The sequence below is a fragment of the Thunnus thynnus genome, chromosome 5 (assembly GCF_963924715.1).
Source record: "Thunnus thynnus chromosome 5, fThuThy2.1, whole genome shotgun sequence".
In the NCBI taxonomy this organism is placed as follows: Eukaryota; Metazoa; Chordata; class Actinopteri; order Scombriformes; family Scombridae; genus Thunnus; species Thunnus thynnus.
This window is the reverse complement of record NC_089521.1, coordinates 15,941,575-15,964,486: the sequence shown is the minus strand read 5'-3', so window position 1 is coordinate 15,964,486 and position 22,912 is coordinate 15,941,575. Positions and strand designations below refer to the sequence as shown.

General features: G+C 38.7%; 4 protein-coding genes across 5 annotated transcripts; all 4 read left to right on the top strand.

Annotated features, from left to right (window-relative positions):
- The first annotated feature begins 154 nt into the window (after nucleotides 1-154).
- LOC137182927 (ADP-ribosylation factor 4-like) lies at nucleotides 155-5,580 on the top strand. Its single transcript, XM_067589529.1, has 6 exons — nucleotides 155-346; nucleotides 1,207-1,287; nucleotides 1,416-1,525; nucleotides 2,339-2,410; nucleotides 3,844-3,969; nucleotides 4,083-5,580. Exons 1-6 carry the CDS (start codon nucleotides 280-282, stop codon nucleotides 4,167-4,169), a joined length of 543 nt encoding a protein of 180 aa, XP_067445630.1. The 5' UTR covers nucleotides 155-279; the 3' UTR covers nucleotides 4,170-5,580.
- Nucleotides 5,581-5,706: 126 nt separating this feature from the next.
- Nucleotides 5,707-12,264, top strand: zgc:77752 (uncharacterized protein LOC393862 homolog). The gene is made up of 13 exons (XM_067589530.1): nucleotides 5,707-7,263; nucleotides 7,673-7,864; nucleotides 7,973-8,053; nucleotides 8,546-8,664; nucleotides 8,966-9,103; nucleotides 9,203-9,474; nucleotides 9,579-9,872; nucleotides 9,967-10,215; nucleotides 10,294-10,410; nucleotides 10,512-10,613; nucleotides 10,760-10,840; nucleotides 10,940-11,050; nucleotides 11,139-12,264. The coding sequence occupies exons 2-13, from the start codon at nucleotides 7,674-7,676 to the stop codon at nucleotides 11,259-11,261; spliced, it is 1,878 nt and encodes a 625-aa protein (XP_067445631.1). The 5' UTR covers nucleotides 5,707-7,263; nucleotide 7,673; the 3' UTR covers nucleotides 11,262-12,264.
- A 143-nt stretch (nucleotides 12,265-12,407) lies between these two features.
- cimap1b (ciliary microtubule associated protein 1B) lies at nucleotides 12,408-15,735 on the top strand. Its single transcript, XM_067589525.1, has 7 exons — nucleotides 12,408-12,507; nucleotides 14,186-14,300; nucleotides 14,414-14,617; nucleotides 14,800-14,901; nucleotides 14,990-15,111; nucleotides 15,208-15,348; nucleotides 15,445-15,735. Exons 2-7 carry the CDS (start codon nucleotides 14,189-14,191, stop codon nucleotides 15,535-15,537), a joined length of 774 nt encoding a protein of 257 aa, XP_067445626.1. The 5' UTR covers nucleotides 12,408-12,507; nucleotides 14,186-14,188; the 3' UTR covers nucleotides 15,538-15,735.
- Nucleotides 15,736-17,187: 1,452 nt separating this feature from the next.
- rabl2 (RAB, member of RAS oncogene family-like 2) lies at nucleotides 17,188-20,935 on the top strand. Of its 2 annotated transcripts, XM_067589527.1 has the most exons (9): nucleotides 17,188-17,449; nucleotides 17,645-17,869; nucleotides 18,005-18,034; nucleotides 18,237-18,316; nucleotides 18,463-18,542; nucleotides 18,915-19,026; nucleotides 19,206-19,303; nucleotides 19,531-19,614; nucleotides 19,935-20,935. In XM_067589527.1, the coding sequence occupies exons 2-9, from the start codon at nucleotides 17,763-17,765 to the stop codon at nucleotides 20,013-20,015; spliced, it is 672 nt and encodes a 223-aa protein (XP_067445628.1). In that variant the 5' UTR covers nucleotides 17,188-17,449; nucleotides 17,645-17,762; the 3' UTR covers nucleotides 20,016-20,935. The 2 variants fall into 2 exon arrangements, with proteins under 2 accessions (XP_067445628.1, XP_067445627.1); XM_067589526.1 differs by having other exon boundaries at nucleotides 17,188-17,869.
- Nucleotides 20,936-22,912: the final 1,977 nt, after the last annotated feature.

Here is a 22,912-nt window from a genome sequence, read left to right as displayed (position 1 = left end):
AAAATAAAGTCTTTTCCTATTAAATTCTTGTCTCCTCTTTATTGTCAATGACATACGGTACTTAAACGTGTATGAAAATATTAGGCTAATTCTAAAAGTCAAGTGTTTCAGATTCAGATGTTTTTGTTAATAAAGTTTATTCAAACTGATGACGTCGTGGATTCCACGTTGGCCCGGACGTGGCAGTCGGCAGGAGACCTGAGTGGAAATCAGTAAAATTATCACACTTTGCTTCTGCCTCAGTGGTACTTCTACAAATTTAAACGTCCTCGACCAATTATGGGGCTTACCATCTCGTCAATCTTCGGCCGGCTGTTTGGCAAAAAACAAATGAGGATTTTGATGGGTGAGTGAAAGCGGTGTTTGGTGAACGTTTTAGTTTAGTGAGCATCACCCTTTTTTCAATGTTAGCTAAATGAGTAACGGTACGTTAGTTAGCTAGTTTTAGTAGGAGACTTAATTAAAATGAAACTTTAAAAGTAAAACATTGGAACAGACGCGGAGCTAAAACACAACTAAGAGCTATTTAAGTTAATTAAGTGTCGTTTGAAAAAAAAAGAGAAAACTAGTGTTTCCACCAAGTGTTAGCTAATAGATATCTGGAATCAAGAACAGCGACAACTTTTCCCCCGAAAACAAATACAATTAATACGTTTTACATTTAGTAGCTTGTGTCTAAATAAAATATGGCTGTGCCGTTGACCATGTAAAGACTTTTTAGCTAACTAACTTTAACTTTGTTGGCAAAAATACCAGTTAACTGCTCCATGTCAATGTACTCTGTTCACATAAACATTTTTCTTTAATTTGTTTTTGGGCAACTTGTTCTGGCTGTTTGTAAGTTACCTTGGTTAACTTTTTATTGAGCAGTTCGCTTCTTATGACGTTGCACATGTGTCATTATGTTGCGTTCATTTTAAGGCTTGTTTCCGGACTGCCAAGTATTAACCTAATGTGTCCTCGACTCATTTTAGCTTTATAATTGTATATATTTCCCTACACATATTAACAGCTGAAAAACGGCTTAGCACAGATGAGTATTCTTGTGCTGTCACATGTAACTGTTATTGCGTGTCCTCTGCTGTCTGATGACGATAGAAAAACGCCTGTTATGTAATTTACAGCATGCTGTTATCCATAGCTCTTAACTTGCATCCTGCCCTTTTAAATCAATGTTGACTTAAACCAGGCTTTATTTCTTTGTAGTTGGACTGGATGCTGCCGGAAAAACTACCATCTTGTACAAATTGAAGCTTGGTGAAATTGTAACCACCATCCCAACCATCGGTAAGAGATAAAGATTTTGTTGTTTGTAGTTATCTTTAAGTTAATTTGTGGTCTTTTTGATTGTCAGTTGTGTGCTTTGTGTAATAAGCCTTGTGTTAAGGTATATCCCTCTTCTTTGTTCTGTACAGGTTTCAATGTGGAGACAGTAGAATTTAAAAATATCAGTTTCACTGTATGGGATGTGGGTGGCCAGGACAAGATCAGACCCCTCTGGAGACATTACTTCCAGAATACACAGGTATGGGTGTGACTGTCCCATGATATGACTTAGGCAAAGCTAAGCCCCTTTTGTAGTATCATAATTGCAGTAGTCAGTAGTGGAGCAGTAGTATGCTGCTCCTAAATAGCTCTATTACTGTTGTGCAATAAAAAGTTGCAACACATTTCAATGACATGAGTTCTGGTTCATCCAAATACTTTTATGCTCTGATAAAGAATGTCAGTAGTGTAGCAGGTCTGATAAAAATGAACCTGCAGTGCTAAGTTGCCGTTTCTACTCAATTGTATTGGCTACAAGAGCAGCAAAGCGGGCACTTACTGTCTGTTTATTACATGTATTTCATTTATGACTTTTCACTCAAGGACTTTGTAGCACATGCTTGTCAACAAAGGATTTCCTTCTTCCTTTTCTGGCTGCAGTGCTGCTGTTAGTTAAAGTAGATGGATGTTACGCTCACATTTAAAACTATATACTTTATCTTATTTCATGTAGCCTGATACCTATTGTATAGATATTGCATTCGATCAAAGTTTATATTTATTATCAACCCATAGTTTAATCAAATGAATGAAAGAATATAATTCTTCCTTATAATTATTTGCTATGGAAATTGGATAATGTTGCATCCAAATTTCATAATTATTGCTCTTCTCAGGACCCATTTATGAATTTTTGGATCTTAGATTATATCCAATAATAGGCAATTTCTCAACATCTTTGTAATTTATACATTGATAACATTTCAGTCCCTGTACATTCATTCTTTTATTATCATTTAATTAAGGGAGGGTGAAATCTAACCACTCTAACACTGTTTTTTTTCCCTTCTAGGGCCTCATCTTTGTGGTGGACAGTAATGACAGAGAAAGAGTGGCTGAGTCTGCAGAAGAGCTCTCAAAGATGGTATGTATTTAATACGATCAGCTCCGAAGTGACTGTAATGCATTAATGGTGTGCATTATATAATGATGAATTGGAGAGAATGTTATAATTTGACACACGTTTCTAAAAACCAAATAACTGTTTCACACTGTGCTGTGGATGCAAATAGACAGAGGACTGCTGTGTAGCTTTGTTTTACAGAAGGAAAATAAACATGAATATGGCATGAATTTAAATGTTATGTCAAGATATATAAATACTGAGAATGCTCAACAGTGTGTTCCAGCATCCCAAACCCACACCCCTCTTTATCTGTACCCACACACGATAAACACAGCCCTCTGAGTTAAGTTCTTTAGAACAAGTAATATTGTTCTGCCTCTTGGCTCCTCAAATGTAGAATGCCTTTCCTACGCTGGTTACAACAGCAGAGTCTCATCATGTCATCAGATTTGGCCTGAAACCGAATCTTTGCAAGAAGTACTACACCTCAAGTTCCTTCTGTACTGTCTGTGTCTGTGTGTGTGTGTGTCTGTGTGTGTTTGTGTGTGATAACCCTACTGTGGATGACAGCCTCTCACACCACAGGGATTTGTATACAGTTAAACTGAAGCCTGTATTTATTTGTTCATGACCTAAGGTAACATAAATTTGCCAATATACTGAGAAGGAGTTAATAATTGTTTGAACAGGATCTCTTTGTTTGTGCGTTGCACCGGTAACCCATGAATTCTTAAAGCATTGAGTAATCATATCGACTTCTTCAGCACACAGATGATACAAATCCCCACAGTTTTCACGTCAGACTTGCCTTGTGCTTTTTCACAGCTGTCTTGAACCTCAACTCTCAATTACATTAGGTGTGGTCAACATCTTAGGGAGTCTCCAAGATAGCCTTAGGTAGAGCAAAGAAAAATAAATGCCTCTTGTCCAGACTCAATTTTTGTGACAGTTTTTTAACAAATGAGTGTTTAATATCATTACTTTTAACTTTACATTATGATTTTATGTTTTATTATATATTATTCATGTATTTATTTTTCTGTCATTTTTGGGCATCTTTGACTTTATTTCCAGGAAGAAATGAGAAACTTAAACAGTTTTAGATCCCCAAGCTACCAGGATGCCAAGAACTGCTTTTTCCTTTTCTTTTCTTTTTTTTGTTTTACTTTATTGCTTAGGAAAATGAAGTGCAGCCAGTGTGACCTCTTTTGGCTGTTGCTCATTTGCTTTATTTGCATATATACATATTGTAACTCCATTTGAGTTAATTCATATTGAGAAATATATTTGATTTTTAGAAACATCCTTAAGGATTAGCAAGTCATATTGTCTCACTGTTTATCTATGTAATGAAAACAACAACAAAAAAATCTAAGTCTGTTTTAATGTCTGTTGGTCCTAACATGAAATCTTGGGGCTGATGTCCTAATCTCTGTTTTCTGTCACTCTAGTTGCTGGAGGACGAGTTGAAAGACGCTGTTTTGCTGGTGTTTGCTAACAAACAGGACCTGCCCAATGCCTTATCAGTCAGCGAACTCACAGACAAACTCGGCCTACACGCCCTCCGCAACAAAACTGTAAGTAATCTGAATAAGCCTGCAGTGAGATTCAAATCGAAAGATTCAGTAAACATGCTCAGGGCTGTATTCATTTTCTGCTAACTTCCACCATATGATCTCTGACCCCGCAGTGGCACATTGAGTCAACCTGTGCCACCCAGGGCACTGGGCTGTATGAAGGACTCGACTGGCTATCCAAAGAGCTGTCCAAGAACTAATAATGGATCGACTGGACAGATGAGAGAGAGAGAGACTGAACACCACAGGACAGGAGAGAAGGCACAGACATTCAATCCAGAAACGTTTTCCAGCACCAGTGTTCATAAAAAGGACAAGGCTGGTGGACAATGTAATCATCTTCGGGAAATTTGAATATCTCATATTTTTTCTTTTATTATCAATACTATACTGTATTATCTGGCATAGTCTCTAATTTCCTCTTTTTGTTACCTAACTCTTACATGGCAACAAGTTGTAATTACACATTCAGTTGCATGATGAGCAAATAGATGAGCAAATGGTCTATTAGGGAAAGTTCATGGAAATTTAATGAATAGAATAATGGGAGTTCATTTTCCACACCTTGGCTCCTGTGTCGGCAGCATTTGAACTAATCAACCACTCGTATAATTGTTGGCCTTATATTTGAGCCTGGGTTGGGGGATATGATAATATAACCCTAGAGATTTGGTGAAGGGCAACTTGTAGGCTGCCACAAGCTGTTCATCTCCATAACCCCTCATGGATATTTGACTCCCTCGCAGACATGACCCTTTGTTCTTCACTGCTATGTCCTCAATCTCATGCCAGCTCATTTCTGTAAAGGCCTGTAGGCTGAGATGGATGAGGTCTGCAGTGTATTCACAGATAGATTTTGTTAATAGTGCGCAACCACGTGGCCTCCTACTAAATGGATCCAAAAAGGAACATTGTGCCTTCTGGTTCCTCTTTACACAAATCTGAGTAATCCTTCCTTACTGTATCTCATTCCTAGGCCATGCGCCCTCTTCAGATGCTTTAGTGACTTTTTTTCTTTTGAAAGACAAAATAATGCAATAAGAATATGCTGCAGTGTTTGCTGTGGTGCAGCAGAACCATGGTATAGTGTGACTCTTCCTTGCAACTTTACTTTCTTCATTATCAACCGGGAGATTATCCTGTTTGAACATTTGTGAAGTTCTCCTAACTCCCTTTCCTTTGTTTTTCAATAACCACCTTAAAAATAATTTGATTTAAAAAAAAAAAAAAAAAAAAAAAAAAAAGCTCAGTTCTTCTATCTATTCTAACAGAAAGTCTTTTTTAACCTACAAGAAGGAAGGAAGCAGCTTTTCAGTGCTGACACTGGGCCAGTGCGACACAGTGAAGTTGCATGTTTTTTGTTGTTGTTTTTTGTCCTTTTTTTGGCAGTGCTTATTGCAGAGTTTGCTGTACTGTTTGATGGCAAATATTGTATTATATACTTAATTATTCTACCCCTCTTGAAACACAAAAACATACCTGCCCATCAACTTATTTTACATTCCTGCATATGCTTACAGATTCTGGAGCTGCCACTCTTGAAAAAATGTATGTGCTAAAAATATTTTGCAAAAAAAAAATCTCTGAATAAAGCCTATGTTAAAAAATAAATGTTTTGGACTCCGTTCATGTTTCAGGACAGGCAGTTGGCATCTCACCTGGCCTTTTATTAGCCCTTCAGTCCTTAAAAATATTAAACATATTTTCTGCCCACTGTTTTCACAGAAGCTCAAATCAGATCATGCTTTATTCATTTTCAGATTTTGTTGCATAATAACTAAAAAACTTAACTGGCATCTTCTATCAGGAACTGAGCCTTATAAGAGGAAGTGGACTGTTTTGTTACCAGCACAGTCTTTACATGCAGATCTTTTCCCCCTCCTGTTTTTGGTAAGTGGCAGTGGTTTGAGGTGTTACTTAATTTAAGCCACCACACTTCCTGCCACATTTTACATCTTGTTGACATATTTGTCTTTACTAACCGGATGACATATGATGATGTGCACAGCAAAACGCACTGCTTCTGTTGTCATGTTGGAAATAGCAGCAGGCAGGCAAGCCTATTTTGAATAATTAAAAGTAAATAAGCTGTAATGTGGCTTGGTGATTTGAAAGTAATACCTGTAAAATGCCCTTCAGTGCTACCTTTGAGCAAGGCACTGAGGCCATGTGACTTGCACTGTGGTTGACCTTTGTTCTGACTGCTAATGATATCGGTTGAGAGAATATGCCAGCATGTTAATCTATATGGTTGTAATTTTACTACATGTTTTATATGAGTCCCCTTTTATAACAGTTGCATGAGGAACAGTATATACAGTAGATATCAAGAATGTTTTTTAGTATTACTTATTGATGTTTGCCATGTGTACTAATGTGAAAATTCAAAGGAAATGGCAAGTTAGAGGACACTTTACATTTGATAAAAACAACAATAAAAAAAAATCAGTGTCACAGGCTCACACATGCATGCAGACATTCAGACACTATAGGTTTACACAGTTTATTTGCACAACTTAATATCATACAAAAGGTACTTGAGAATAACAAACGTGGTGCCGGGAGAAGCAAAATGTCCAGAAGGGTTTATTCATGGCCTCTACATGAAAGTTAGATGTAGATAATTAGAGAAGAGTGGAAAACAATCATAAAAGACCAAATTTGCTAAGCTATAAAAAGAAAAAAAGGAAGAAAAGGATTTATAACGCAGTACTTCTATATCTTTCCTGAAAGCCAAACCTGCAGAGTTGAAGCAATCAATAAACATTTCAAACAGCACAAATCAATAAGTCCTTGAAATGTGGCAGTTTTCTGTCATGCATGGTCTTAAAGGTGAAAGATTTATCAAGTTGGTGAAAGGGGTGAGAGAGACACAGTGCTGGTGTGTTTTCATCTGTGACCAGGGTACACGTACGATATAGTTCATTATAATCCCCTTTCAGATCAAACATGAATCCCATTGTTGCTTAATAACAATAGTGAGATAAAGAATGCATCACAATGTAAATAAAATCATGTATGGAGCCTTTGCTGGTGCCTGATAATTAGGACATCCATACTCAGTGCTTGTAAGGTATAAGCATTATATAATTGGCTTGCCATGGTGTGTGAATGTCTGTTCTAATGTATTTATGACAGCTAATCAGGCTTAGTGAAGCTGGGTCAGCGCACAGGTTTATGTGTGTGTATCTGCAGGGTGGGACAGCATTGAGCAGCACGTGTATTCTGCACTCTTTGTTTATGAAAATACATTAAATGGGATTTATGACTTCACTGTCCAAAATAACTAGAAAGGTAAGTCTTGAATTTGATTGACTTTTTATTATTATTAAATTGTATGGGTTAGTTTTGCAGCCTTTTATTGGTTATTTGGGTTCATGGGTTTATTGTCTTCTGCAGCCCTATGACTCATGACCAATTTATTTATTTGTTGCTGTTCATATAGAATAAATACAACTGAAGCAGAAACTGACTCAATTTTAATATTGAGACTATTGGACAATATGCTAAATTACTGCAAAAAGTAACAACACACTACAAAAATCTTTGTCAAAGGGCTTCATACAGTAGCATGCAGTGCTTTATTAACTTCAGCATGAAAAGAATGTGACATGAGGCTGCCAGCTGGCCCAGTCCAGGCATAATCCTTCACATCTTGAATGTAATAGCTCAGGCTGATTTTGGGGGTTTGGTCCTGGTGCAGGATGATGCCGACCCTGACCCCACACATAGCAGTACCTCAGCCCTCTTACTCCCAGGCCAGGGAGAACCTGGTGAAGGCTATCCCACCTAAGCTCCTCTGTCTGCTGGCCTGTGGAGGAAAAGACTGTCGCTATGAAGGTCCAGAGTGTTGGAAAGCAAACCAGCAGATTATCCGAGGCCTTTACTCCTCCTGGTGAGACTTTTTTTTGACTGCAGTCTAACAGATATTGCTGTGTTAATGTGATGCATCAAAAAAACAGTAAGTTGTAAATTACTTATTATAAACTTTTACCTATCCCAGGGTGACAGATGACATAATCGCCATGGCACGACCCTCCACTCATCTTATTGAGAAGTACAACATCATAGACCAGTTTCAAAGGTATCAATGTTCATAACTGCATGATTTATGAGTTCTTGTGGGAATTATGAATCTTCTGACAAGGTATGAAACTACCAGGGACCCTTATTGTACAAGCCCCTGCATACATGTATTGATCGAATATTGGTTTAATGGTATGTTGCCAAGGAATGAGTAAAAAAAAAAAAAAATTCAATTTCACTAATAACATAGTTGCTGTACAAAAATAAATTTACTCTAAAACATCAGATTCAATTTTCAAATAATTAAAGACAATATAGCAATTTTTTTTTTTAAGAGAGAATCAAATCTATAAGAAATGAATCAAAAATGTACTGGAACTTTAATTGAGTAAAATGAGGACAAGACATCTTACATCAGTGCTTTTTAATTACACTTTTCATTAGAATTCCTCCAATCGTGGACATAAATTGATTTTTAAAGAAGTAACGTGTTACTTTTGAGCACTACTGTAGTGTCACCCCTTGTCTTCATGATGTGACTTTTTCCTAGGTTGAACATCAGATCAATCATTAACATGCAAATCCCAGGCGAGCATGCTCACTGTGGACCTCCCCTAGACCCTGAAAGTGGCTTCACATACTCTCCACAGATCTTCATGGACAATGACAGTGAGATACTTGCACACTGAATACACAGCATTTCACTGATGTTAAAACTATTAAGTCTACCCTTGTTAAATCTATACCAATCACAGAGAGGGACATGTATATAAATAGAAACACTTGAGGTTGTGGTGACTGAATATTAGGAGAAACAGTTGTGGTTTTGTGCAACTAATTATAAGTTGGATAATATACTGTGTACTGGCTTTATAGATCACAAAAAACCTATAAACACAGATAATCCATCTGAATCCTCCTACCCACATTCATGTGTGCATATGTGTACACTGTTTGTATATATTTGCAGTTTACTTTTACAACTTTGGGATGCCAGATTTCGGTGTGACCTCCCTCCTTGGCATAATTGATGAGGTGAAGGTTTTGGCCTTTGCTGTGAGGGAAGGAAGAGTGGCGGTGCACTGCCATGCAGGCCTAGGCAGGACAGGTAGGATTAAATCACTGTTATGTCATGTCAACTGTTCATGCGTGCACTGTGTGTCAGCTTGTGCACATCTGATGGTTTAATGCTTCGGCTGCTCAACAGGTGTCCTGATAGCCTGTTACTTAGTCTATACCCTGCGTATCAGTCCGAGTGAGGCTGTCCACTATGTGCGGATTAAACGGCCACGTTCTATCCAAACCCGAGCACAGATCAGCCAGGTGTTTGACTTCGCTCGCCTGCTTGGTACACAGCTAGTCCAGTACCCAGACCTCAGCCTGCGGCATGGAGCCCCTTTCACCCTGCAGCACTACCTAAACCGACAGGCGCTCCTGCTGCACGGCCAGGAGGCACGCACCCTCAGAGAAATACCCAAGGTCAGAACTGGACCACTAAACTACTCATCTGTGACATTAAAATATTTGACTGCACTGTAGAACAGCAGAGACACCTTCTGACCTCCTCTTGACCATCCCACTAGGTGGTGTACCTCCTGTGTATGTGTCTCTCCTGCTTGGCCCTGGGTCTCCCTGCACCTCCAGAGGTATATGCTGAACTGGAGAAGAGGTCAGCACTGAGGACCCTAAGCAGGACTCTGAGGGAGACCCTGGTGTCCAAACAGTACTTGCCCTTGCTGAGGGAGGGTCGTAAGGGCTCGTGGGTAAGCTCAGGGTCAGTGTCCTCTTGGGACGAACCACTGGGATTCCTGGAGAGGAAGAGAGACGTGCTGCTGGACAAACGCAGCTACAGCGACTCTGATCTCAGCAAGATCAAAGTAAATGAGGTCAAATTTCACATTATGCATTCAGAATTACATGAAGTCTTCTGTAGACCAGACTTTTCTCACTCTGTTGCATTCTGTCCTGAAGGATCTGGAGAGTCCATCCTTTACCCAAGCACTTGGAAATGAGCGAAACTGGTGCGTACAGGATCTGATACGACCTGATATGAGACCAGTTAGCCCGGTCCTTGCAGCATTTTCATCAGAGCGGCGTTCCAAAAAAGAATCTCATGCACTCAATATCCCAATATTTGGCATGAGCACAAGCAACAACAGTGCTAAGAAGTCTAAGAGCACAGCTAAAAAGGCACTCCCCAAATACAGCTCCAACCTCGAGGTAAGTATGACTTCTATAGATGATAACGAAAGCTTTGGTGTGAACGCTTTAAAACATTTTGATCTCTGTCATAAACAGCTGTGCAGAAATCCACACAATCCAGGTCCGACCTCAGTGGCTCGTGTCGTTGCTAAGGCGATGGCAGACCAAGGTCCTCCAGGAGAAACTGTTCTGCAGAGGTCGGCACTGCTGCAGGTGAAAAACTCTGGTGTGAAAGTGGTTTTTACATCAGAACACTTTGATTTTAAAATCTAAAGCCACTGAACTAATGCCGTCACTCCTCGTGTTTTCAACAGGAGGAACTGAACAGTAGTGACGGTGGCTGGGCTCTGATGGTCACAGAGTCGGATCCTCAAGTTCTCAGTTGTCTGTTATGGACATGGCTGGAGAGGCTAAGGGTCAGTGGCAGCAGACAAGAGGCCAAAACAGCAATGATCCCAATTTGTCCCGAGACTGTGATGTAAAATACACCTTGAAGTTTTAAGTTTCTACACTGTGGTAAACATCTCAGACTTGTCTCTCTGTTTCCTCCAACCTCGTCCAGGAGCCTGTTCTGAGTGTAGAGGATATAGAAAGGTTGAGCTGTGGAGCAAACAACAGGAAACCTCTCTGTGTGCTCAAGAAGGTAACAGCTATATAAATCATATTTGTATTCTTCTTAAGAAACATTTGCACTCTGAACCTCCTTGGCAGAGATTTTAAAATAATTTGTACATTATCACAGCCACAGAGACACACCATTTATTGTCTACTGAGCTGTGTGAGCACAGTGACCAGCCTGTGTCCACACAGAGAGGATGCAATACTACAGCGACTGATGCGAGGACTTACACGGGTAAGAAAAATGTAGAAGTGCCTTCTCCTTAAGATAAATATGAGGATGTAATGTTGAGTTGAATGATTGTCTCTCTTTGACCCAACAGCGACCCCAAGAGGAAATGGGAAGCCTTGCAGCTTTAATGAAGATCCTGAAAGCCAGTTTGACAGAAACCTACCATGACTACAGATATGTCAGGAGGGCCTGCAGCATGAATGCTACACTTTGAAGACCAGAGTCAATATCAGAACAACAACCGCCAGAGCAATTTTTATTGTCAAAATTGGTGGTATTTAATTTTTGGCACCTGATTGTGGTGAAACTCAAGAGGTGTAATAATGTAGGAAAAGCAAAACTATGAATAATAAAATCAATGATGAATTCCATTTAGCTACTTTGGTTTCAGGGTCCTGGTGTTGGCTCACTGTCACACTGTCATAGCTTAATGGGACACTTGAACAGAATGGAGCCATTATTAATGTTATTAACAATGTTATTGTGCTTTTCCTTAATTGACAAGTTAATGTGTCTGCTGTGAAAAAGGCCCATTAGTTTACCTTTTTTGGCCCCAAAGCAAGATTTGGCTTCTGTTACAACCTGATTATTTCTTCTCCTTTAAAATATATCAAAGTACACAATGGATGTGGATTAAAAACAATTTGTCTATATCTTTTGAGATATATCAAATAAATGACTAACTAGAGCTATGTAAAACAAACTATGATTCTTCTCCTCTCGTTGAGCCTGAGCCGAGTCTCTTTGGTTAAATTTTAACTGCCCTTTCTGCCACTAAATTGTTATGTTTGTTTGGTTTCGCTCATACGTTCACCAACTAAACCACTCAGAAGGAGCAATTAATGCATGAAAATGCGTATCAACAAAATATAAAGATAAAACGGTCAAAGATTTCTTGAGAAGTAAAGAATTTGCATTTACATCTCTATCATTTTCAAACATTTATTACCCTTTATGAACAGTTGGTACAGAATTAATATTGTCCACAGCGGACTAAGATGTCTGATCCCTGAAAACTCCCTGGAACATGGATGTAACCTTGGATCCACAACTAAATATTATATGAGATTTTTTTTCGTCCTGCTTGTAGTGCTGCAAAAAATATTTTAGGTTGTAACCATCTTTTTCATGTCTAAAATAAGCTACCTTAGTATTAGCAAATTAAATCCAAAAAAATGAATGTAGGTTTTCATATCTAATAAAAGATTTACACCATCTGCTCTGCATAATGTGTTTTATGTTAACCCATTACCAAATTCCTTCACCTGACCTGCACTGTTCACACTCACATCCATACACAGCACATATTAAAGCATGCCTGTCAGAGAGCTGTCTCTATGGCAACGTTGTCATAGTGAAGTTGACAAGCACTAAACAATCTGTGTTTGGGTTCAGTGCACATGCTGAGTTCTGGGCTAAAAACTGAGGGACACTCACATCAGGATTAGGATTTTCACAAGGTAAAACCATTTACCCTTTTTCAAAAGACAGTAATTGAATTTATGATGGATGTTAACTGAAATTACTTACAGATTTCATAAGTTTGTATGCACTTGGGAGACATCTTGTGATTTTTTTACAGGCTTTTCTGGGTGAACGAATACATATGTTCACTGGCTTGGTGTAATATTGGTCTCACTCATCCACAAATTTAAAAACTTTATATTACCATATAGTAACTTTCCTAGGATGTATTTCATTAAATGGCCTTAGATAAATAAATGACCACTGCGGTCATTTTACTGTTGTGTTGGTGTGTTACAGCTATCGGTTAACAGGACAGTAAGCTAGCTAGAATGATGTATGATTCACTAGCCTGCTGTTTGTGTAAACTTTATTTAAACTTGTTAAAATGGCAAGTGCTGTCTTTCACAAGTGTCCCAAATGTAGGAAATAATCAACCACAGAAAAAGAGATGAAGAATATTAATACCAATTTGATTTATTATAGTTACCACCACACTTTATATGTTTTTATGTGTCTCTCTTATGTTTTCTTGTTTTTTTTTTACCCTGGATGTTTCATTTGGCTTTATATTTTTATGCTGAAAGAGACTAATAAACTTAAGCTTTTAAAAAAATCCATAAATCTGCTAATATTTTAGAGCATTACATTAGCAATAAAAATGGAAACTTAGTGAGACAATTGAATTTGACAACAATCACAGTCTAGACAAATTAGACTTTTTTTTTTTTTTTTTAATATTTAGCTTTTTAGCTCAGCGAGTTTAACAAAGGTATTGCTATGAGTACTGTATTTCTTTTATGCATGTTATAGAATTTTTCCACCAAAGTTTTTTTCAGTTTTTATAAAACTTATTAGATTTCCACATCCAGCTCAAATGAACACTGGCTGTTTGTATCAAGCATTATTCAAAAACTTCTACTGAGACTGGCTGTTCCTGATGACATCACATTGAGGATCAGATCAGAATGCTTCAGAAAGTTTAAAAAGTGCACATAACACCAAAAAGTTGGGGAAACAGTAAGCAGTAAGTAAGGAGTACTACCTTTATGTTTTAACAACACCTAAATAACATCTGTAACAACAAAATCAAGTCCTTTCCATAGTATCCTATAATATTATTGTAAAGTTGAGTTTCAGGTATTTGTGGCACAGAAGTATAAAAGTATAAAAGTATATTTACAAGTTTAGAGTGCTCAATCAAGCACCAGCCGGCCCAAGTTCAATCCTTCAGTTTTTGATCAGTGTTGCAATATGAGTCATAAACTTAAATCTGAGTACTGAATGTTTCATACAGACACTTTCACTCATCGGGAGCCCCTTGTAGCTGTACTCTAACTAGAGGATTTAGAATACTTTAGCATATATTTAGTTTTACATGAATTTAATATGGTCCTGATATTCATAAGGTACAGCTTTATATGGATGAAATAAAGTTCTTCAACATTTAAGCTGAGGGAAAACCTAACCTCCTTCACAATATGCAACCACAATTACATTACTGAGACCAGCGGGGAATGCTCACTGCTGTACTGTGATTTATTGTCAATAATAGGAGAGGTAATGGTTCTAAATACTAATGTTTTTATATTGGAACAACTTGTTAGTTCATGTTATCTTAAATCCAATTTATCACTTTGCTTTTGGTCACAATCCATCTCTCTCTCTCTGAAGGTAATGTCAAAAACTGAAGCTTGGGTTGGGACCTGGAGGCCCCACAAACCAAGAGGGCCCATAGCCGCCCTCTATGGCAGCCCAGGACCCAAGTATGCACTGCCTGGACTCACAGGTATATCCAAAATGGCAATTAAACCTTTTTGATCACCACCACCATTATTATTATTATTATTATTATTATTATTATTATTATTATTGTTGACATCTTCTGTTTCCTTCATAAAGGTATTACTCAACATGACCCTACTAAATACAAAGCACCAATGTTCAGCTTTGGGACTCGTCATGACCAGGCCAATTCTAACTCCTCGCCTGGACCAAGATACCTCGTCCCCTCCAATATCACCAGAGCAGGCCGAGATGGCACCCCTGCATTTTCACTCCACAGCCGTCCAAAGGATCCCAAAATGTTCCAGGTGCCTGGACCAGGTCAGCAAAACCCCTTATACATGAAAAGTACATGACTGTAGAGATGAAATCCTGCTGATCTCAAACATGCAGATTACCCACTGAAAGCTATTAAAATGCCATTTTTGTTGTGATGCAGATTATTGTCATTTGAGTTTACCTGCAGCAGCGTGTTTACACAACTTCTTGCTTTGGTGTTTCAGGCCACTATTGCCCAGAGCGTTCAGGAAAGGCAGTCTTGCGCTCTTCTCCTGCTTATTCTCTATCTGCAAGGAGCAAAGACAGCGTCAACAGCCAAGTGCCAGGTAACATATTCTATTTGGCGTCAACTTTCTTTGAGCTGTGGTTTCATGGCACAAACAATATAAACTCCACCTGTCACTCACACTGCAGGTCCAGCGTCCTACTCTCTGCCGCCTATGCTGGGACCCAAAACTGTGGTCACCTCTGCAGCACCCACCTACTCTCTCTGTGGCCGCAGCAAAACCGGGAGCTTCCACGAGGACTTGAAGAAGGTAGATATACATAAAAAACAATTTTCTTGAAAAATGACAACTCTAAATATCACGTTGCTCTTACTCCTCTTCTCTATACTTGTGTTTCACCTCCAGACTCCGGGCCCTGCAGCCTACAAAGTTGTGGACCCTTGTATTTACAGGCAAAAACCTCCCCAGTTCAGTATGACGGGCCGCAACTTCACACCCGGTGAAACCACAAAGAAACCAGGACCTGGAGCACACTTCCCTGAGCGGGTGAGAAACCATATTCTTAATTTACAGAATGTCTTATCATCACAAAGGCCAAAAACATGTTGCTTTGTTCATTCACTGACATTTTTCTTCTCCTAGGTGACCTTCACAAGAGCAAAAGCTCCAAGCTTCTCCTTTGGATTGCGTCACTCGGAATACACTATACCCTTCATTGTCGATATGGCTGAATAATGTCACCCATGATCTCTTACTTTAACTGGGAAATTCCCACAGCAGTATCAAATAAAGCACAAAAAGAAAGCTGCCCAGGATTATTGAGATCATACAGTTTTAGGCCTTATTGTATCAGTTCTTGTCACTTTGTAATGGTTATGACCACTATCAGTATTTGAAGTAAATTATACTGAATTAAAAGAGTTTCATCATTGGCACATGTCTGACATTTGTATTAATATTACATGCTTTCAAAGAAAGTATTTAAACCAGTTTTATTTATTCAAAGTAGTTATTTCTTTTTGGTTTGAAATAATGATAATTATTATGATAGATTCAGTTAATTGACATTTTCAGATGGTAACGGTAAATAATTAGTACCTGCTGCAATCACAGTTATAACTGTATATGTTATAGCAGCTAAAGCACAGGTGTCACTGAGAACATGAATGATGACTCTGTTCCATTTAGTGTCTCAGTGAGCCAGCAGTGTTCTGGCACTAACCTAAATGCAATGCAACCAGTGTTAATATCAATTAGACACACCTTTGTTTGTCAAGAGAGGTCTGTTAATCTGACAAAAAAAAACCCATCAATGTAAATATGAAACTATTTTATCAAGAGAGTAGATGCTATTAGGTTACTACAGTGCTGTATTACTTATTTGCGCCCTGAACGAATCAAGAGTGCCAGTCAACAATCTCAATAACAACCACACAGGTAAAACACCATTGATAGGCTACAGTTAATCTTCTGAAGTTGCCCCACCAAACAGGCTTATGAAGTATGTGTGTCAGGACTTGAACATCACTGTCTCCCCACTTGCATTCATTACATCAGTGATAGTGTGTTTCGTATCATTTTACAGAAACTTGATTTCAGTTTGACATTTCTGTTCAGAGATAAAAAAAAAAAACCCCAACAAAAAACAGACAACAATTCTCTAATCTAAGTGTAGCTTGGATATTGTGTCATACATGTAAATTTTGTAGCCATCATAGCTCTTTCTACAGCCCCTTCAGCTGGTTAAGGGGACTAGATTGATCGTAGGCTACTTTTAATATTTTTTGGGAGCATGTTTGCAAACTCTATACCTCACTGCCACTCAGTACAACTGATTTTAAAATCATTTTAAAATACGGGATATACTGGATATTGTCTTTGAACATTGTTTGATGGAAAAGTGAGCTTTATCTGAGCTCCTTCACAGCAGAGCAGATATGTATAAATTTGGTAGCCTATAAGAAATAAGAAAAAATAAGAATTAAAAACAAAATCTGCATCTTATTGGACATTTTGTGTTGGTTATTTACCATAGTAATATGTCAAGTTTCCCCATCACACTTGTGCAACTTTCGTACTGGACCAGGATTGGCTCCAAACTAGTTGTGATGAAATCCTGCTCTTGGTACACTCTTTAAACCATACAGTCAATGCTTTAAACTCACATTTTCCATGAGCACAGACAAAATTTCCACCTGCAGCAGATGAATTTGAAAACAGCTTTCTAGTGTCAAACTCTGCACAAGCATAATTCAGCACAGTGAAGCTCAAACATCCAACTGCAGGAACAAGAAGAAAAACACACTTTTGAGTAGAGGGGAGACTTTCAAAATATTTTTCTCTTGACATTTTTACAGTAAAGCTTTTTTGACAGGCACCTGTAGGGACAGCAGGGTCCGTGATGAAGTGGTCCTTCGAGCGTCCCCGTTGCATAGGAACGAAAACCTTCGGACACATCATGCAACAGCTACGAAGTTTAACTATCTGGATTCCTTCATGAGTGAAGAAAATCGTCCAACTTTTCATTGTGGTAGAAGAAGAACACACCCAAGACAAGACAGCGACATTTGGACTAATAACCCGGCGCTAACAAATGCTATCAACGCTAGCCGACGGTTAGCAGTCGTTGACTGGGTGCAATGTGCAGGTAACGGTACAGTTCTCACAAGAGACTTAAAAAGATTTAAAAGAAAATAAGCAGTGACCATTTTCCCAGTATACTCAGTTTCAGTTAGTATCAATTGTTGATATAAAGACTGACGGACAAGTGAAACAGGCGATATCACCATGTTAACCTCAGCTAACCGACGACAAGCTAGCTAACGCCCGTTATTGTTGTCAGGGGCCGTCGGATGGGAGTTCAGTTTATTCCCTTCAGGTAATTTAGAAACCAAGACGAGAGACAAGTTGGACAATATAATCGTCCTAGTCAAAGCGAAAGAAAGTATCAAAGAGAGGAGATGGCTGGCGATGCAGGCGACATCCCTGAACTGGACCAGAAGAAATACGATGCAGACGAGCAGGTGAAGATTATCTGCCTGGGAGACAGCGCAGTGGGTAAATCAAAGTGAGTATATAAGTATAAACCAGGCTCCTTACCGCTGTTTTGTGTTTTATACCATTTTAGTTGGTAATGTGTTACAATCTGTTCAGCATTACATCACTGTTGCATTGACACAAACTATTTCTCTCTCTTTCACAGGCTGATGGAGAGGTTTCTCATGGACGAATAGTATCTTTTAACAGCTTTAGAAAAAATGTAAAATGAAACAGTATCTATATGCGGCATTTGTATAATCCATATACATCCTACTACTATAGTTATTACAGCCAGTGTCTGCGCATAAACATGCTGTTTAAGGTCAAGCTGGCATGCCTTCATCAAAGCAGATCGTTTGTCTTGTGAGGTTAAAGTCCTTAACTCTTCTCTGCAGTCGTCCCCAGCAGTTGTCAACATATGCTTTGACTCTCTACAAACACACAGCCACTGTAGGAAACAAGACAGTAGCCGTGGGTATGTATTGTTAATGTACTGTCTACTGTCACAGGAGATCACTTAGCTGAAAAATGCATCTTAAAACCAGAGAGTTGCAGCATCAGGCAGGATCAGACTTCAGATTGCTTCTGCAGGGATGTTTCTTTTTTTATTATTATTAACAGATTTCTGGGACACTGCTGGTCAGGAGAGGTTTCAGAGCATGCACCCCTCATACTACCACAAAGCACATGCATGCATCATGGTAAGACACACTCTTGGTTTTTAAGGCAGATGTATCAGCTAACACTCCCTTCCTTGCTCCACACCAGGATCTTGGAGGGAGGTTAACTGGGAGAAATAAATGATTAAAAGTACCCAGTGGGGAATAAAGTATTTAAGCATAAATTTCCTTCTAGTCTATATTTTGCTTGTTCTCTTGGCCTAGAGGGGTTTAATCACAAATGTTAATCCATGTAGACATGCAAAGGCATTTAATACAAAGACAGTAATTCCCTCACAGGAAAATCAAAAACGGCTTGTTAGATGTCTGTTGGAAAACGACCATTTGAAGTGGGAATATCAGCAAAGAGGGCTGATCTGTTTTGTGCTCTTTCTTTCTTTCCTTCTGTCAAAGGTTTTTGATGTTCAAAGGAAGATCACATATAAGAATCTGGCCAACTGGTATAAGGAGCTGAGAGAATACAGACCAGAGATACCCTGCTGTGTGGTTGCCAACAAAATTGATGGTGGGTCTGGCTGTAACACTGCACATAAAAGTGAATGTCCAGTTCTTAAAAATGATTGAATGCAATGTTACAGCAGGATGAGGTGACATGATTGTTTTGGTTTGCAGATATTATCCATTTGCACTCAAAGTTGACACTAGTATTACACATGTGATCTTATGTTTTCTTCATGTCTGCAGCTGATTTGAAGGTGACACAAAGAAGCTTTAACTTCGGGAAGAAGCAAGGACTTCCATTTTACTTTGTATCAGCGGCTGATGGGACTAATGTAGTTAAGGTTTGAGCTTTGGTTGATTCTCCTGCAGCATTAATATTCCCTTAGTTCACTTCTTCATTTCAAACTCATCAGTACTTTTACAGTTTATGTAAGCTTACAAAACTGTGATTTACAACACGTTTTACAACAGGTTTGGCAGTGCTCTCTTTACAAGTACAATTCAATACAGTCTTGTATATTGTCTTGCTTGAACTGCGGCTTTGTGTTGACTCTAACTGTCACAACAGATGTTTAGAGAGATGATCAAGAGAGCAGTGGACTACAAGAAAAACCCCAGTGACTTCATGGATGAAGTGATGCAAGAATTAGAGGTACAGCCCTGAATACTAAAACACGTTGACTACTGATGTCATTTTATACACTCAGTAATGTTTACTGCAGACTGAAATAGGTATTTATTATGTGATGCTTGCTCTATAAAACGGCTGGTTTATAATGCTCATTTTGTGAATAGTATTTTTTTCAGATTCTTACTCAAATCCTGCATTATTTGAGCTAAACGATTCATTTTTTCTTTCTTTAATGACTTTTTTGTTAATGTGGGAAATGCATGCACTAATTGACTTTATCTGTTGCTTAAATGAATTGTGAACTGAGTGTTTTTGACGGTGTTGTTGCACTCATCTTGTAGAACTTTGACCTGGAAAAGAAAGAAGAGAATTCGGATGCAGATGAGGATGGATTGAAAGCAGAGAGCCCCGAGCTGGTCTGACACAGCTTTACAAATCCTCCCAACCCTCTCGTCATCTCATGGACTATTTATCCTCCTCTGGGGTTGAAGCTGGGAATAGATTATATTTTTAGTCAACATGATGCTGTGGACATGACTTCTGTCAGACATCTCTGGTTCTTCGTGGCTGACGTTTTCAACTGGCACATTGTTTTTTAATGTAATTTTGGCGGGTTTGTAACTCCACCACTGGAGAATGGCACAGTCTTTCAGTCAGGTTGAAAGTCACCGCCCTCCATGTGTCCACTGACATCGGCAGGGAAATAAACCTGGTGGAATAATTAGGGATTGTGTTTACCAGGTTCATTTAGCTGCAGTTTTAGCATTGTTACTCCTATTTTGTATAATAACATCTACTCCAATAATGAGGCTGAATGTTTGATTCAGCGTGAGGAAAAACAGCTATGTTGTGTCATGTGATAAGAATGTGAAGCATTGAAAACTAGCTCAGACAGAGAAAAGACAACGTGTGATTATGAAGCGCCTTTGCTGCTGTTTTTGATGCGTGTGTGTTTAGTGTTGTGTGCAATGCCAGCGGGGAGCTGCATCTGTTAGCTACTTTTGTTGCATTCATTTTTTGATGTAAAGTCTGTTTTTCAGCGCCCTTTAAATGAAAACTTAATGTACCATGTAACCAAATTGTGAACTTGACATCAGCATTTCATAAATGTCCTATACAGTATGAATCTGTTTGTAATACAACAAACCAGTTTTCTGGCAGACGGTGCACAATAAGCTGATCATCTATATAGAACAGAATGAGCCGCAATTTCAGACGTCATTCAATTATTCCTATATGATAATCATGTTGCACACAAAAAGCATGTATACTGTTTTTTTTTGTATTTATATTTGACTGTCTTGTGTGGCATCAATTATGAATAAATCACACTGGAACATAATTACCACTGAGACACGCTGAATTCTAGCAGGAACAAGAATTTTGATGCAGTTCATGTTTTAATTATAAATTTATTACATAATATAACAAACATATATCTCTGTGGTGGAGATATCCTGGGCAACATCTCAGATCTTGCCTCAGCCTTTACTATCACCCTTACTCTTGTTTGCATGAGGACTACTAGGTAGCTTCTGGTTAACATTTATTCTAACTTGGGTTGTCATGTATTCATGTGGAGGGTGGATTTCTAATGCTGGAAGCATCCAGAAGTCGTGGGGGGGTCGTGGGGGCGGGGGGGTAGTAGTGGAGATGATTTTGCCTGGTCATCGGACCTTGAGAAGGGGGAGTTCACTTGTGAGACAAGGCTGAGGTGTTGCAGTGATACATCCACCAATCTAAACTTCACAGTGCAAACAAGGAGAAAACCAACAATGAAAGAAAAAACCCCTTGATGATAAGATCACTGGTTCCAGCGGGTGACCGGATCCCAGTGGGTGTTTAAAAAGGTTACACTGCTCCCCTTACACTATGTAGATTGTGCTTTGTTGATTAGAAAATAAGACAAAGGTAACCCTTCACTGAACTTATTTGACCTAATGATGTGTAAGTCCGTTGCACGTTGCTCTGTAGCATCATTTTGCATCTGTATTTGTGGTAAACACATCAATCCAACCAGGTATTCACTACAGCATTGTTTCTTCTAACCAGGCCAGCCTGCGTGAGTCCAGACTGTACACGCGCACCTCTTTAAGTGTGTTTCATCTGTCATTTGTATTTATACGGGAACAGTAAGCCAAGCTGGATAATAACCTTCATCACAGTAAAATCAAGCAATTGTGATACTTTGTCTCAAAATTTAAATAGAAATGTTAAAGCAAAGCTCACAGGTAGATAAACACAGGTTATATACATATATAAGTGTGTGTGTATATATATATATATATATATATATATATATATATATATATATATATATACATATACATATACATATACATATATATATATAAATATATAGCCTGCTTCTTTACAAAATAATAACAATGACTGTATTTCCACCTGTAGGAAATACAGAAGGATCTATCAAATGTCTGTAGTTCTCAAGATTTCCAGGAGATGGCACCATATTATTTGAGTCTAACAGCTCAAGAATGCTGTAACTAAGATAGTCCTAAAGCAAAGACAAATATACAGTTAAAAGTTAAATTATTTTTTGGCACATTTTTCCTTTGTGTTGTTTGTTCCTCATTGGATCATCTCATACAGCATATCCAAAACTCAGAAACTGAAGGTCTGAAAAAGGAAAAAGGAGTGCTGCCAGACAGAGTGGAGGGTAAGGAGCGCAAATGCCATCTGGGAATGGGTGTACAAAACAGTGACACTGAGTAAGCTGTGCCCACACAGTTACAAGGTGATTAATAGTTGTCTCGAAATATAAAATGTGACAATGTTTTCTTTCAATAATCTGGGGAAAATCTCTCTATGTCTGCCTCTCCCTCTTCGGCAGAGCGATCCACTTTTCGAAGAGTACAAAATAAGACTGCAGAACGATGATGTTCAAATCTGGAATTGAAGATGTGTGTTTCTTTTCTGGTTTTGTGTGTGTATGTATTTGTGTGTGTGTGTCTGTGTATGTGTGTGTGTGTGTGTGTGTGTGTGTGTGTGTTTGTGTGACACAGCCACAGCCGGGAATCTCTGATGGTAATACAGTAAGGCTATAGTGGACTAACTCCAAGGATGTAAACCCTAACAACATCAACACACACTCTCTCACTGTCACATTTGCATTCTCATTGTCTCTCTCTCTTTCTCTCTCTCTCTCTCTCAAACAAATACACACAAAATGGAAACACACACTTACACACGTGGTGAAGAGGAACAACCACACAGAGAGATTCAGGGAATCCAGATGCACGCATGCGCTTGGACGATGGGTGGCTTTTATGTTAGCACCTTGTCACCTTGTTTTGTGCAA